The sequence below is a fragment of the Dysidea avara genome, chromosome 12 (genome assembly GCF_963678975.1).
Source record: "Dysidea avara chromosome 12, odDysAvar1.4, whole genome shotgun sequence".
Lineage (NCBI taxonomy): Eukaryota > Metazoa > Porifera > Demospongiae > Dictyoceratida > Dysideidae > Dysidea > Dysidea avara.
The window spans coordinates 12886991-12904452 of record NC_089283.1 but is presented as its reverse complement, the minus strand read 5'-3'; the positions used below and the strand labels follow the sequence as shown (position 1 = coordinate 12904452).

Sequence of the window (17462 nt, the reverse complement as noted above, 5' to 3'; positions counted from 1 at the left end):
GATAGTCCTCGGTCACATGCAACTATGTGTATATATGGTCCTAAGGAAGAACCTGTATGGGCATGACCAATTAAGGATGAGAATATAAAATAAAAAGAAGCTATATAAATTAGTTAATACTAGTCACATGCAGCCACTCTTTATTATTCCTAGCCAAAAATATCCTCGAATACTTGGGTAGGCAGCATTGTCTAAACATTTCCTTACGGTAGATTTGGAGATAGTTATGGTAGGGTTGAAAAATTTTAATGTAGAACAGGTGTTTTATTGAAGAAGGAATATTTGTAGACCCCTAGCATTAATATTAAAGGATGATGCAAGACTGGACTATAGTTTGCAGCTTTTAGGTAGACCTGTATGGCTGTACCTTAGGCGGGGAAAGTTACGCGTGGGAAAATTTTCGCGATTGCAGTAGCTATCGCGAAACTTTTACGCCGGTTAGCTTCTACATGCTTGTATTTGTACAGTAATAAATTAGTATGCAAAATCAACATCGCGAAACTTTTACGCCGGTATGCAAAGTAGAGTGGAATTCGCGTAACTTTTCCCACGCGTAACTTTCCCCGTCTACGGTATCTAGCACTAGTGGGTGTACAAGACACATCCTCGCATACGTAGTTTTGAAAACATGTTTTGGATTGTTTACAAGTCATTGGATTCACGTCTCAATGTATGTGTAGCTTGGAAACCCCTTTGAAAAGTCGTGCATGGCCACGCCTAGTCGCTGCCGACCCTTTTACGCCGCTCGCTTTTTGATTAGTTGGGCGGCGCTCGCTGTAAAAAGGGTCTGGTCACTAAACTTGTGTACGCTGCCACTATAGTGGCAGCACCAATCAAATCGCAGCATTTGTAATTAAACTGAACATTCAGCGCGTAAAAAGTGGAACCATGGATACTATTGCCCGGAGGGTATCGTATCTACGGTAATCCTGCGAATTAAACAGCCACCCTTGTTCCGTTTAGCCCTCCATCGTTTTCTTTTTTGAATCTTCTGTATACTTAATGTTCTTGTTTTGTTAGTATTTATTTTTGTTCTTGTAGTAGTTTTGTTTTACAGGTGTATTTGCTTATGTCATTGTTTTTGTAATTTCTGGTGTGTATGTGCTTTTTGTGGGAAGTACGCCTACAGGCTTGTCCTTTTGTACAACCCGGTCTTTTGACAAAATTGATAATAACATAACATAACTATGCATGGTCTTACTTGGAAGAGGACGGAGTGCGCTGTTATCAATTGTATGCAGAAGCTTGGCTACATGAAGTGCGCCTCTGACAGCGCTGTCAAACTCGAAGCGAGATTCAAAGCAATAATTCTAAAGCGTTACCATGACAAAACCCGCGTGACACAAGTTGGTATGCGGTTGTGACCAGACCGTTTTACAGCGAGCGCCGTCCAACTAATCAAAAAGCGAATAGCGTAAAAGGGTCGGCTGCGCCAGACTAGGCCACGCCCCTGCAGTAATTTGAGGTCGTGTTGTTGAAGACAAAAGGGTGACGAATGTTAATTAGCAAATTGTTCGCAGGCGTACACGAAGAATAAACTCTGAATCGGAACTTGGCGTAGATGGAGTGAACGAGGGAGTAAAAGCTACGCTGAAGTGCGCATGATGAGTGCTTGATCATTGACATGACAGGTTCGTTGTGTCATAGATACTATCTATGGTTGTGTACATAGATATACCCCAGTTAATGTTACCACTATTAGATGAGCTACGACTCGGCTTGCTAGTTGCATATAACAAAAATGTTGGCATGATAAATGTGCTATAAGTAGTCCACTCGAAATTGTAGCTTAATTGTCAGGACGATTACTGTTGTCGCCCTATTCAACCTAGGATATTTTTGGATACTTAGATAATGGTATGCATGATATGCTTTGATCTTAGTCTCCGAAGATAGGTATTTACGAGACTTGCTAAGCAGAAAGGCATTATGAATCTCACTTTCAATCAATTGCTTGGTGCAGGCCTTCATACCGCTGTGGCACCATAAGCAACAAATTGTGACAACTCGTTGCCATCACAATCCACTGATGGACACTCAATCTGTGTCTTTAAAACTTGTTCTTTACACTGCTATGACGCCGTAGGCACTGACTGGCAATAACTTGTCAATTTCCTCATGCTAGCTATCTCTGCTTCCTAATGTGATCCAACAGCGCTAAGTCATGAACTTCAATTACTTCAGCAATCAGCCTTCCACACTTACTTTATAATTGTGTCGAATTTTAGAATGACATAATCTAGTCCCACACAGTGACTCCACTATTTACCCATATAAAACACCCATTTTGCATTTGTTAGAGTATCTCAATCTTGATGATGTTTTGAAACAAGTGAGCTTCTGGTGGAGCTACCCCACATCATGGATCATTAAAAGGATATATGGTCAGTATGCTTTGTTTTCTGTAGTGAAATTGATAACAGTCCCTTTTATAGTAGTGCAATCGAATTTTATTGTGTCTAAGTAGCTGCATGTGTATGGTTTCCTTGCACAAAAAGGCACAGTGCAAGTGCGATTGAAACTTCAAATGGCGCACCCTATATGTATCTGAAAACGTTCGCGATCAGGACCGTAACGAACTGGAACTATCCCGGATTGCCATGATGTCGACGGATTCCCCTCAGCTCGAGCACACACAACACATGCCACAGTATTCTCACGTGATTAAACATTACATAATACATTCTAAAATAGTACACACTAATTCTAAATAATAAGTGCTATATAACCTGTTCTCTACATTTTCTCCGGGGGGCGGCATAGTGTATTAGTCCACACTGAAATTGTCTTCATAGCTCTAGTAGCAGCTGCTCTCTTAGGCCTTGGTAGTACTGGACCATCACTTTGAACATCAGTATTAGATTGTTGTTGCATACTTACTGGGGTTGAACTATCCTCTGTACTCTCTCCAGTCAAATTGTTATTTGGAGTGCTGACAACTTCCAACGGATATAGTCTGGTGATGGGTCTATTAGTCTTGTAGTTAGCAGTTGAAATGTGGGCTGAGCGAACTAATCCATCATTTCCCTTGACTAGATCATCCACTATAGCCAACGTCCAGTGGAGTCTTGGGGTGTCATCATGGACCAACACAACATCACCCTTCTTGATGCACTGTTTGTTATTTCCTGAAGCTTTGTGAAATTCTCTAAGGGCAGTTAAATATTCCCTTTTTCAACAAAGCCAGAACTGTTGAATAAGTCTTGAGTGCTTGTTTACAGCCTTTCTCATGTCTTTGTCAGTCAAGTAGGATGGATCAGTGATCTCCTCCTGGTCATCAATAGGGTGTGGAGCAGACACTATTCTTCTGCCGTACATGAGGTGAGCCAGGGTAAGAGGTTCAGGGTCAGAAATATCGGTAGACACATAAGTAAGTGGTCGATCATTAAGCATGCTCTCAATCTCAACAACAACTGTCTCTAAAACTTGCAGTGATACAAACGTTCTTCCTAGGGTTTTCTTTACTGCCTGCTTTGTGAGGCCTATAAGGCGCTCCCAAAACCCCCCATACCATGGGGCCCGTTTAGGTATAAAACTCCATGTGACATGTTGACGCCCCAAAGCTTCCTTCAGATCATCAGATTCAAACAGTTCCTTAATTTCCTCCGCAGCAGCAAGATAAGTAGAGGCATTGTCAGATAGCATCTGTGTTGGGAGTGACTTTCGGCTTGAGAATCTACGAAAAGCAAGTAAAAAACTATCCACAGTTAAGTCATGTAAAATTTCTAAATGAACTGCCCTAGTACAGGCGCAGGTAAACAAGCATATGTAAACCTTCCTCTCTCCTGTTGTGTCTCTTACATACAGTGCCCCAGTGAAGTCAACTCCTGTGACTTTAAATGGCTGAGATGCTTCTACACGCATTCTTGGTAAACACGCATTCTTGGTAACGGTGGAGGATCTGGAGCTTGGTAAGGTTTACCCATGAGTCTATTGCATGTCACACACTGGCGTAGCTGCTTCTTGACATGTTGTCGAATAGTCGGAATCCAGAAGACTTGTCTCAACGCGGTTACGGTGGCACTGACTCCAGCATGGTGAAGCTTCTTGTGTGTTTGTTGTATAAACATGTCAGTCAGTAAGTGTTTGGGGGGTAGTAGAATTGGAAATTTGGCAGCATCTGCTACAGGGGCATTGTGTATTCTGCCACCACATCGTATGAGGTTACTCTTGTCAAGGAACAATCTCAGCTGCTTAACCAGTGTAGGGCAATGGTGCTTGCTCCTCTTCATCAAATAGGAGAGTTCCTCCTTGAAACATGAGTGCTGGCTACTTGAGATCCAGAGCTTCTTAGCTGCCTGCAATTCAGAAACACTCAAGGGTCCACTTAGTCTAGTGTGTTGTCGAGACAAATTGTGAGTAAACCTCAAAACATATGCAGTTACAGCTAACAACTTGTAGATGTTACTATGGCGTGTGATGGTGACAACATTTGAAATACCTGTAGTAATGCTGGCGTCATCTTCTGGTGTAGTCACTTCTACCTCCTCCTCAGCTTCTGCTATGTTGATGTGTAGAATACCTGTTGGCAACCACTTGGGCCATTCAGATTCTGATGGTAACCAGCAGGGACCTTGAAGCCACAACTGTGAAGAAAATAACTGCTGGGCTGATATGCCTCTTGTAAGTAGGTCAGCTGGGTTGTCTGATGTTGGAGTAAATGACCACATCTTAGGTGGGAAGGAGTTGACAATGTCAGTGATACGGTGATTGATAAATGGCTTTGAACTGGTCTGTTTGTAAATCCAATACAGCACAATTTGGCTATCAGTCCATAAGTGAGTATTGGTAGATAAATTGTAACTATGTAGTGAAGACTTGACAAAGTTAGCTAGTCGAGAAGCCATTACTGCAGCCATTAACTCTAGTTTGGGTAGTGTAACAGTCTTGGTAGGAGCAACTCGGCTCTTGGACATCACTAAACAGACCTCGCCCTGCTGACATAAGTACACTACTGTGCCATAAGCTTTGGTGCTGGCATCTGAAAACACATACATGTTACAAGTATTGTACCTCTGATTAGATGGTGTGAAGTAGGGTCTTGGTACTGTTAGCTTGGGTAACTCAAACAAGTCAGCAAGAATACCGATCCATCTGTCTCTGATATCAGTTGGTAGAGGCTCATCCCAAGAGAGCTTGCTTTGCCAAATATCTTGAAGTAGTATCTTGGCCTTAATTGTAATGGGTGTAGCCCATCCTAGAGGATCATAGATTTGTGAGGATGTTTGGACTTGTGTTAGTGGACAACTTCTTTGGGGAGAGCGACAAAGTATCAGTTGCTATGTTCCACTGTAACCCCAAAATTCCAACTGTTGTGCTAGGATCTCCTGTCTTCTCTTTGGCTACAAGTTCTTGGAGCTGTTGACTGTTAGAGGACCACGACCGCAGATTAAACTTTGCCTTACCCATGATTGTTCTAGCTTGAGTGTAGTACTGTACTACTTCCTCCTCTGTATCACAGCCTGACAAAATATTATCTACGTATAGATTCTCTTTCATATCATCAGCTATGGGTGAAGGCGTATTGTTTAGATGTAGATTAAGAACAGCAGCAAGCATGAAGGGGGAACTACAGGAGCCAAATGGTACAACTGCAAAGCGGTACGCCTGAAACTTGCTGTCTGGTTTATCTGGTAGCTTTGGCCATAGGAAGCGAGTAAAATTCCGATCATCATTATGCAATTGAACATGTAAAAAGGCCTTCTCGATGTCTGTAGAAAGCGCATAATTATGATTACGGAATCTGAGTAAGATGGCACAAAGGTTATTAAGGAATGGAGGCCCCACCATCAAACAGTCATTGAGACTAGGAGAATTTGAATGTTCTCTACAGCTACAGTCGTATACGATACGAATAGGTGTTGTGGTGGAATCCTTCTTCACAGGGCGATGTGGTAAGTAGTGTGTATTGTTGGTACTGTGATCATTAATCCTCTCAATATATCCACGTCTCTCTTGTTCCAGTATTATCTCATCATAGATCTTCAAGAGTTGTGGAGTACCCCTTAACTTGTTGAGCAGGTGAGTTGTTCTCTTCTGACAAATGGCAAAATTTGATGGTAAGAATGGTCTGTCTTCCTTCCATGGGAATCTTGCTACATACATTCCTGTGGGTGACTGATAAACACAAGTATCTTGGTATGTCTGTAGGAATGATGAGTCAGATGATTTGTCACTGGTAGTGCCAATTGCTTCTACTGACCAGAATTGTTCTAGATCTGGTGCTTCTGGAGTAGGTACTGCTGAAGTGAGTTGTAAAAGAACTGACGATGATGATTCTTGAAGTGGAGAAGGTACTGGTCCTGACAGCAAATAGCCCAGCTTGGATTGCTGAGCTGTGGGACCATCTCCTCTGACTATGTGATCTTGGATAAATGTCCAATAATAGTCGGTCCCAATGAGGATGGAAATCTTGAATTGATGGTTGGAGGTTACTGGGTGTGCCAACTTGAGACCTTGTAAATACGACATGTTTCTGACCGAAGAGTTGATTGAGCTTTGAATAGGAGCTGCTATGGATGGTATAACCAGAACTGATATTGGAATAACTTCACCGGATATCGTCTCAATCTCTACAGTTGCCACACCAAGCTCTTGGTATGAAGCTGTAGTAGTGCCAAAGGATGCTAGTGCCATTCCTTGTGTTGAAGTCGGCTGAATGCACAGTTCAGTGGCAAGTTCAGCAGAAATAAATGAGCGTTGAGCTCCTTCATCGAATAAGATGTTGGCCTGTGTCTTGATGGAGCCAGCAATAACAGGGGCAACAGCTGTCTTCAATAAACAAGTATGGTTGTTGGAGTGACTATTAAGTGCTAAAGTAAGCAGACCAGCTGTTGTGACAGGGACAACTTGAACATCAGATGATGCACCACCTTGGTTATTCTGCTGTCATTGGGTCTAGGTGTCTCACTGCTGCACAGACTTGTGTGATGTCGTTTCTTGCATTTCTTGCAGCGAAATCTGGATGTGCATTGAGAGATCTTATGATGGCCCAAACAGTTAAAACACAAGTTTTCCTTCTTAACTATGTCAATCCGTGCTTGCTGATCTGTTGTAACACAGGAGTGTGAAGGATGTGGGCCCTTACAAAAGACACAAGCTGTACTTTTCTTAGTACCTGAGTGAGAACCTGGGGGATTGCTCTTGGATCCAACATAAAATGCCGCTGTGCTTCTGGAGGAAGCATGTAAATCTGTTGGTTGGTAACCAGATTCGAGAACTCTGATCTCCTTCAAAATAGCTGCTGTCAACTTGTCAAACGTCCACTCAGTATTTGCCTGTTCTCGTGCAAGATTTCTTCTAATCTCTGCAGGGAGCTTCTTCAATATAACTGACACCATTATATCACCATACGAGTCCTTCAACTTCCCCAAAGAAGCAAGTGCCCTTGTGTGTGTTGCAACTGTGTCATAAAGCAGACGGAGACTGGTAAGGCTTGTAGTAGCATTAGGCATATCTAACAGGACTTGCATGTGTGCATTGATCAGTTTGTGGGGTTGTCCAAATCTCTCTTCAAGTAGTGCAACTGAATGCTGGTAGTTCAGCTCTGTGAGTGGAAGACCTGCTATGGCTCTTGCAGCGTCTCCTTGTAACTGGGCCTTCAAGTAGTTAAACTTTTGTATACCACCTAAGGCAGGATTTGTGTGCACTGCTGCATTGAATGAGTCCCAGAAAGTTTGCCAGCTTAAGGGGTCTCCAGAGAAAGTAGGCAATGTGAGCTTAGGGAGACGACTGTTAGCTGATTGTAAGGAGACATGTACATGGCTTCTCTGTTCTGGGGTGGTAATAGAGCTATGACTTGAAAGGCTTGTTGTACTTGTAATAGTGGTCACTGGTAACATTGGAAGTGCTAAAGAATTAAGACTTGCTGTGGTGTTTGTAGCAGGCACTAGAGAAGGTAACAGCAGCGGGGCAGTGAGTGGCACTGTTGTGACTGTGGCATTGCTGCTTGCTGTTGGTTGAGTTGCTAGACTAACAATGGACGGTATTGGGGCACTACTAACAATGGTTGATACAGTCTGGTGTGTAGAGTTTAACAGTGGACTAGCTTCTAGTGATAGTGTAGTGGCTGAGCTCATAGGCTGTATGTGTGGATTTGATAGTAATGGACCCATCTCAGTTGATGGTTGAGTGGTGGGGTTTATCAATGTATGTGGCTTTACACTGTTCTTATTTAGCTCTATAAACCTCTTCACCTTAGCAATCTTATCCATGATTGAGCCCTCGAGTTCTCCAGCTTCGATCATAGCTTCAGTGAGCTCCTCAGGTTCCTTAATCAGCGTGGTGATCCGTTCATCTAGCTCAGCGATCTTAGTCTGTTTGCTGCTCAGTTGTTCGACGGCAGTAGTCAAGGTTGTGATAGTATAATCGTCGGTCTCAGAGTCAAACAAGTCGTCAATCTTATTGTAGAGCCTTGTGACGTGTGACTTGTAGGCCTTCCGGGAAGCTTGAAGGTGTGTTAGGTCCTCCATCAGAATGATTCGCTAAAACGACAGGAACAAAAAAAAACAGTACTGACAGTTAACGAAGCTTGCCTTAAATGGTACCGTTAACTGCTAGGCAGTCTGCCACGGTACCTCGACTTTTGGGGGTGTACGGTGAAGTAAAAGTCCCAGTCGAGGGTCGAGTCAGTTGCGTCAGCAAATCACTCCCACTGGTCCACAGCACCAAACAATATCTGAAAACGTTCGCGATCAGGACCGTAACAAACTGGAACTATCCCGGATTGCCGTGATGTCGACGGATTCCCCTCAGCTCGAGCACACACAACACATGCCACAGTATTCTCACGTGATTAAACATTATCTAAAATAGTACACACTAATTCTAAATAATAAGCGCTATATAACCTGTTCTCTACAACATGAGTTTGTTATTGTTATGACAAAGTGATATATATTGTATGATATATCATTTTGAGCTTCAACACTCTTCCATCTCACTAATCAATACACTGCATCTTGTTGCTGTTGAGGGTGTTGATCACTGTCTACACTACTGTTAACACTGAATTGGCTTTGAAAACCAGAATAAGTCAGGGGCCCTATACGGCACGTACGTATGCTCATTGCTAAGATTAGGCACTTGTTACCATTGGTCCTGTCTAAATACCCATCTTAGTGAGTTTTACCATCAGGGTGTCTGTTCCCATAGGCGATTCTAAATCTTAAGGAAAAGTTGCAGTATAGATTGGCATTGTTATTTTTAGCATTTTTCATGTTTTTAGCACAAATTTTAGGCTGTTTTCAAGCCTTTAAATTGCAAAAGCCCTGCAGCGTCTGGGGGTTGCTACAGCCAAACAACAATAGTTATGCTGTTCCCTACTTGTCCCCCCTTGTAGGTCAGGTCTAGAATCGCCACTGTCTGTTCCTGATTATCCGGGTTGTTCTGGGGTTTCCGAGGATCTTTTGCAAAAGAACCAAGGTGTAAAGTATACAACTTACAAGAGTCAATGAGCATCCCAGTTGCACTGATATTCAATTCAACAATAATATCTGGCCTAATTGGTTTTGATCAAGCCTCCATGCTGTGTAGTATAATGATGTGGTGGAGGCTAGACATAAGCTATTTTGCTTTTAATTAAGTTATGTGTTGATGTTTTAGTGCCAAGGCCAAGGTAAACTAAGGTTTTAGGCCATACCCTGGTTTATATGTAGTACCAGCCACTTGTCTCAACTGTATAGCAGTAGTGTGACATATCAGGAAAAATTAGGAATTTCAAGAGATCATGAAGAAACAAGGGAGGTCGCCTATACCTGAAGATATCACATTTAATCCCTACTTCAAACTATACCTGTAGGGATGAAATGTCCACTAGTATATTTTCAGGTGTAGGCGACCTCCCCTACTTTCTTTTTCCTTGATCTCTAATCTTAAAATTCTTACGTTTCCTTGTACTTGTTTGTTTACTTTTTTTGTAACATTATTGTGACTGGTGAGCCTGTGCATACTGCATTAGAAGAAAGAATAGTACCAGACTTCTTGTTTTTTTATGCCCTAACTAATAGTGAAGTGGCCATTACACTTTGTTATCAACCTGCAACACTACAAGGAAATCTATCCAATCACTAGGATGAATCCTGTTACAAACTTAGGGAAGCCATAACACAGCACTACCACAAATCAACACCTTAAACAAATGGGACACAAAGGGAAGACAAAGGTAAAGTCCATGACGCATGCATTGTATGTACTGTGGTATGCCAAAAGGCACCTGTCAGGCTAAAGCAAAGTCGAACAATGAAAAATCAAGCCTGTAGCCTTAGCCGTTATTGAGTTACACTTGTCTGAAGGCATCAGTCAGTCAATCAGTCAGTAGAAAATTCCACTTTAAAAAATTAAATTTTGTAGTAACTTACTGGAAACATTTTGGGTCATACTGAAGGTACTTTTTTGGGCTTGGTTCTACCTAACCAATACTGCCAAGCCTCTATGAAGGTATTGTGAGGTTGGTTTCTGGTCAATGTGAAAAGGTGCAAACTAGTGATGTGCGATACGTGATATATATCAATATATCGTGATTTTTTTTATATCGTGATATGATATAGAATCTATATCATGATATAAGCCTAGGTATAGATTTTAGCTATAATTAGAGAAAAATGTACCCAAGATGTCATTGTACACTGAACTTTTTGAGCCTATAATGCTGTATGCTAGTCATGTACCATGTTGTATTGTACTTCTAGTACATCACTGCTACAAGTATCATCAGTATAAATACACAAGCTGAGTGATGAGTTGTATATCGTGATATGTACCACTCTGCGTGGGCAGTTCAAAGGCACCGCCAGTGCCATAATTTGTATATTGCACTGCTGCAGACCGCAGCGAGTGCATTATAACTTATAACGCACTGGTTGCGGTTTTGTAGACCACAACGAGTGCATTATAAGTTATAATGCACCGACCGCAGTGCAATATACAGATATTGCACTGGCTGCGGTTTTGTGCAGCATAGCACAAGTGCCGGTGGCGAAGACCACTATGACACCTCACCGAATAGGTGGAAAGACACTTCACAGATCACTCGAATTCTTTTATAGCCTGACATGTAAAGGTCGATTGTGGGCCATAACGTCACCAATACGTATAATGTTTACAAGCAGCCAATGGCGATCGAAAAAGCCAACGCGGGTGGCCACAACTCTAGTCTACATATATATATAAACGTACTTATACACCTTACTAGTCTGGTGCCATCTTAGCCCAGATTAAACTGTAGTCCACTTCGACAATGACTCAATAAAACAAATATATTCTAAATAATACTAACCTTTACGTTCGATTGTGGTAACCAGTTTTGTCATGCCACCAGATTCGAGTTTAGCCAGTGTGAATAGTAAGAATTAGACTAGTATCATTTAGTAGTTAGGTTTTGTTTACTTAAACCGTCTATTTAGCTGCTTTTTTTCGCTCGAGAGAATCACTATGGTGATTAGTCTGGTGCTTAGTCTATATGGCACGCTGGCATGCTGAGCACTACATGATGAGAGTGGAACAGCGAATGCAGGTTAGTGATATAACCCATAGCGTACTAGCTTTCAATATCTCAGGTGGCTGCAGTACTGCAGGGGGAACGTCATCGCAACGTCAGGCTTGGTTACCCACAATCGATGTTAGAAACCTGGCCTTTATAAGTGTTACAGCTGTCTTGTGAGACTCTCCCCACCTATTAGGTGAATGGTACATAACAGTTATACAATGTGCACTCGTGCTCTGCCTGTATAAACGCACTTGCCTTCGGGCCTGACGGCCCTCAGGCTCGTGCGTTTATATCAGGCAGAGCACTCGTGGCCGTTGTATAACTATATAATATATCATATCGTGATATGCTGTGTGCAATAATCGTGATAGAAAAATATCCTGTATCGCATACCACTAGTGCAAACCTCCATGAACCATAATATACAGTACTACTGTACTTGATACAACTAACATTTACATTAAGCCTGTACATTAATTAATGCTTATGTCACAAATATGAGTCATTTAATAATGATGAGTGTTAGTGTTATTAGTAGTGTATATTGGATCAGTTATCAGTATTGGCTAATTGTGCTACTAAACTAAATTATTGGCAAGATATTGGTTATCAGAATAATAGGCTAATTTGATTATCAATGCAACGCCACTAGCTAGGAGTCCCATACCTGGAACAAGAACCTTGATCCTTCCACTGACCTACACTACATGGTAGGATTCCATAATTACTTTGACTAGTTCACCCTATCCCACATATAGGTACACACACACACACACACACACACACACACACACACACACACACACACACACACACACACACACACACACACACACACACACACACACACACACACACACACACACACACACACACACACTTTCAGTACGTTTTAGTTTTTTCTTCACTTTTGTAATCAAAATGTATAGCAAGGCTTTGAAACAGTAAAAAGTGCAGCTGTGTCAATTCGTCAGGAAAGCTATTTTTGTTAGAAAGATGCTTAGTGACTAATACAATGGAGTACAGAACTGTTTTGAAGATTGTTCTATATAGAGTAATTGACTGGTCTATAAATGCTCTATATAGTGGTAGCTACAAGAGTAATTCTCAATTCTTTATCCCATCATTATTTTCTAGAATAACTTTCCTGCATTTTAGTTCAGCTGTGTATGGTATTGCAAAGGAAATGGTTAGGAAAAGCTGCACATACGTAACTACCATCCATGCAGATTAATTTCATTATGATACAAACAGGTAGTGATGCAATAGTGGCAAGCACAGGATGCCATACACATGGAAGTCACATACACATGGAAGTGACAGCTGCTTTGGTTTCTTTGACATATTATGTGTTGGTCGTTATGTCAAATGTGTAGCCAACCATTTGCAAAACTACATTTTACAATAATATATTACTTTTACTGTTCAGTAATGAGTGATATAATGTGTTACATGGCAAAGTAATTTATATACTACCAGGAGGTCATAAGCCTCGCAAGGTGCCTTTGACGCTTATAAGCTCCTGATACTACCTCCAAAAGTTGAAATGAGTTACTTCTTTATAATATCCAACACACGATTACAGCATTTTAGGGTTGAGACAGCAACAGAGGTTAGCATGGCAAGTATGAACTAATATTGGGAGTGTTCCAAAATACTAATATATTTGTGACTGAACTGTACACAAAACAGAAACACTAGTCACTTGTAAGCTGAATGCTTATATTCAGCAATTGGACTTACTTTATTTTTGCCTTGCTCATGCTATACAAGCGCAAGACACATAGCCAAGATGCTATTAAAGCACGAGGCTTCAGCTCGTACTTTATTAGTATCGAGGCCAAGTGCCAAGTGTTTTATTATTCGTATAGCATGAGCAAGGCTATGATTTAAATAGTTTATGGAACTTTCTAGTAGATTAGAAGCCCAGTACATAAAATGCGCTAACATGGCACTTTGGTTGTTCACTACTTACATGTCTTAATAGTATTCCAGGTGAGAGTTAGTAGTCCAGGTATATATTATCGCTAGTGTTCCGGTTTCCTTCAAGCCTAGTGTAACAATCATAAACAGTAATTTAATAAATATAGGTTAGAAACTTAGACCGAGGTTCTTCATGAATTTAGAAACCGAGTGAAGTGAGGTTTCCAAACCATAAAGAACCAAGGGCATGGTTTCTAACCGACTTAGATAATGGGATCGTTTTATATAGGTGGAGTGATTGTGTGATTAGATATGTAAAATCGTCATACAATTATATAAAATGCAGTATGTGTAGAAGACTGAACATGTTTTTGCCAAAGAGCTGGAAAAATCAAAGCTCACACCATATCACTGTTTCCTTAGTAAAGTTAGAAGTGGAAATGAGCAGTGCTATAGCAAATTGCGTAGCTAAGTGTCAACAAGAAAAGTCATGAGTTGTTGAGTGCCTATCACAGCAGCATGAAGAGTAGGTGTATAGAAACTATTGCAGTTTGAAGATGAGGCTTGAGTGGATAAGGATGACAAACATGTACAGTTGTTACAAGCTGTTGCTGGCTTATAATGCTGCCACAGCAGTAAAGACCAGGCATGGTTTCAATTGTGGACCACCCCCACATTACAGATAACACAAAAAAGAACATTTTACAAGGAAGCTTATCCATGTAGGTTTTTGTAAACTTTGCCAATTGTTTAATAGAAAATGAAACAGGCGTAAAACACTAAAACACATTGGAATTTTCATGATATCTCTGGATTTATCCGTTGGTCGTAACAAATGTAGTTACAGCGTTAGACTCTACCTCCCACAATCGAATTCTTTTAGGCATGCTTATAAAGGAATGCAGTGGTTAAACTTGTATTGGCTTGGGCAGCTGGTCACTCTTTGCAAGCTAATATGCTTGGAAGAGGATAGCAAATCGATGTTCGAAAGAGCGATTTGCAATGCCAGGGGTCTTTCTGCTAGCAAGTTTCTAACCAGTTTATTAGAGACCTGCTAGCAGGTCTCTAACCACTTTAAGGACCTGCTAGCAAGTCTCTTAGTGGTTTTTTAAGACCTTCCAAAGATCAAAGCACATTATGCATACCATTATCTAAGTTGCTGATACTGAGTTCTGGGATAATGGTGACAGCACTCTGGCAACTATGGAGATAGTTAAATCTGGTTGGACAGCTCTGGAATTGCCTGTAACTGAATACAATTCCTTTATTTTAGAGATATTTAGTAGCTCATAATGTAGTACAAAAGGAAAAACATTCGTCCTTTCAAAAGGAATATTGAGGGACTGTGGTATTCAAAATAGAGTTATCTTTCACCCATTGGTTTGTTTTCTTGTAGTTAAGGGAATTGTATTTGAATCTTGGTTATCTGAAATCTTGGGGTCCAGATAACTGAAAATATGCCCATCTCAACACAACGCTTGCTATAAATAAAACTTATTGTATGTAAGTACTCTAATAGAGCACTCACTACTCTAATAGAACCATCATTGGTTAGCTGAAAATAAAGATAACTGATGTACAAGTAACTGAAATTTCACTGTAGTGTTAACTCAAGAAGTAGTTTGGTAAATTTAAACTCAATCAAGCCTGATAAATACATGGAGCTCACACCAAGAAGGGCATTGAAGCTTCACAGACAACTTAAAATGAAAAGGCTGTTTGAGAGCCTTGGCTAACAAGAAATTGTTTACAGGTAATCTACTTGCGTATACATAACAATTTATTTTGATGAGTAATATAATTATTGAACTTAATTTATTGGATAGGGTTCTCTTTTCTACACATCAACATGTGGTTTGGAGAATATTCATTGCAAGAGGGGAGTGTTACCACACAATTTGTCTCCATTACCAACACCTGTGCATGTTTTGAACAGATAAGCCTAGTACCAATATTTAATTCATTGTGAGGTTGTGTTCTAAGTTCTTTGTCTATATTTGGTATGGTTGTTATGGTGAGTAATCACTAACTGTTGTGAACATGGATAGTGAGTCTCTGTGTTAATAATATTTGCTAGCTGTGATCATAATAAAATTGTGACTTTTCATGTACATAGCTAGTACCACTATTTTGTATTACACAGAATTGTATGCAGATGTTAAAGTATGTGAAATGAAGATGACACCAGTAGCTAGCATTATTTGTGAGGTATGTTGGGAATTATATTATATAATTAGTGGTATTTAGTAATTAGTGGTAATGGTGTCTTAAATGACCATAATTGCCTGTGTACACTCATAGCACCCTATAGGTATACAGTGGTCTGTATTGAATGTATTGTCATATTCTCTGAGTGTGACAACTACGATTTGTCGGGTATTTGCTTTCAACGTTAACTTCAAGTAAGCTATAGTGTTAGTTGCATTTCCTTTGTCAAAAACACAGATGAAGCAGAAGACATAAAATCCTTTTGGCCAACCATGCGTGAAACTTGATCAATAAGCCATCAAGGCTTTATTATTATTGTATTGGATGTCTTGCTTATGTGATTTCATCATTTGATTAATGATCGAATGTGACATTAAGTCATTACCTCTGTGCTATGTAACTCATTTCATATAAAATGTATAGCCATGCATGCCAGTAATATTACATTTCCAACTGCATTTCATTCGTACAACATGACAGATTGTTGTGTAATTAACAGATCCTTCAAGATTATGGAAGCTGTTGTAAAGGAACCTTGTGTTGTGCCTCATGCTGTTGAAGAAGTGGAGGTTAACAATGATCGAGAAAGCCGCCATACTGTTAATGACGATCCTTATTCACACATTGACTTTTCAAATCCAGAAAATATATTTGACTTTAGTGCACCCTATTCATCTCGTACCACAACTAGCCCCCCTAATACTCCTACACTACAAATGCGTGAGGGTCGAAGATTGATTGCTCAACCACCCATGAACATGTGTGACGTACTGAATTCACCTGAGTACAAAAAAGAAGCTGAAAAGAAATTTCCATGTGATATATGTGGAAGAAGATTTGCCCGATCTAGTCACATGCGTCGACATCAGCGCATCCACTCAGGAGAAAAACCTTACAGTTGCCATATTTGTAAAAGACCATTTGCAAGAAGTGACTATGTAGAATCTCATATCCTCAGTCACCGAAGGAACAAAGTACACAGTTGTTTTGTTTGTGGTGAAGTGTATCACGACCTGGCCAGATTCAGTAACCACTGCCAGTCACATTCTGATAGTGAGTATCTAAAAGCAGCAAGAATTAAGGAGGCTATTAAATCTCGAAAGTTAAATTCAGCTAAGAAGGTACAAAATGCAGCAGAGCCACAAATTCTTGCTTCCAGCATTCAACAAGAAATTCACCAGCCTTGCTTCTCCCAGACACTGCCAGATGATGACAGTGAGCAGTCTGTAATATGTATGGAGAATCGTAGCATATTAGTTTTACCAGCTGTACATCCACTACACTACTCACCACTTGCTGGTTTTACTCTTGGACCTCAAACAGTTGCCAATAATCAGTTAATGGCCTCATTTAGTGCTCCCATGTTTTCATTCCGTACACACCCAGCTTCATCTTTTCCAGTTTACATCCATACCTAACCAGCAGTGCTTTACACTATCAAGAACTGACTTAATTTGTACTCAGTTACTGGGCACAGACTATGTGCATGGCATTATTTGAAATTGTTGTAATGCTTATACCCCTATCCATTAGTAAAGTTTTGTAATAGTTCAAAACCTAGATGTACTTAGGTTGATGTGGAATAGAATTTTTCATTATAATAGTGTATTCAAATTTAATTACAAGTGTCGCAGTCAACCCTGATTCTAATAAAATCAATAAGACAAGTAGTTTTATAATATAGTGAAACGATCTGAACTCTCAATTGCAGCAAAAAGTATCTTAATATTAATTGTATGCATGCCTGGATAGTTTTTAATGTAATGCATTATAAGGCAAGCACACCTTAGTAAATGAATGTGAAGTCCTGTAAAATAATTATGATATAATTACCTTGAATGGCTTT

General features: G+C 40.4%; 2 protein-coding genes across 7 annotated transcripts; one reads left to right on the top strand and one right to left on the bottom strand.

Moving 5' to 3' along the window:
• The first annotated feature begins 1443 nt into the window (after nt 1-1443).
• Nucleotides 1444-17235, top strand: LOC136239771 (zinc finger protein 124-like). Of its 6 annotated transcripts, XM_066030514.1 has the most exons (5): nt 1444-1631; nt 15012-15161; nt 15235-15422; nt 15552-15616; nt 16116-17235. In XM_066030514.1, exon 5 carries the CDS (start codon nt 16129-16131, stop codon nt 17032-17034), a length of 906 nt encoding a protein of 301 aa, XP_065886586.1. In that variant the 5' UTR covers nt 1444-1631; nt 15012-15161; nt 15235-15422; nt 15552-15616; nt 16116-16128; the 3' UTR covers nt 17035-17235. The 6 variants fall into 6 exon arrangements, with proteins under 6 accessions (XP_065886586.1, XP_065886584.1, XP_065886588.1 ...); XM_066030512.1 differs by having other exon boundaries at nt 15235-15616; XM_066030516.1 differs by lacking the exons at nt 15012-15161; nt 15235-15422 and having other exon boundaries at nt 15564-15616.
• On the bottom strand, nt 3175-8471 carry LOC136239843 (uncharacterized). The gene is made up of 5 exons (XM_066030594.1): nt 7118-8471; nt 6911-7048; nt 5406-6830; nt 3949-5197; nt 3175-3676 (listed from the first exon to the last, which is right to left on the bottom strand). The coding sequence occupies exons 1-5, from the start codon at nt 8469-8471 to the stop codon at nt 3175-3177; spliced, it is 4668 nt and encodes a 1555-aa protein (XP_065886666.1).
• Nucleotides 17236-17462: the final 227 nt, after the last annotated feature.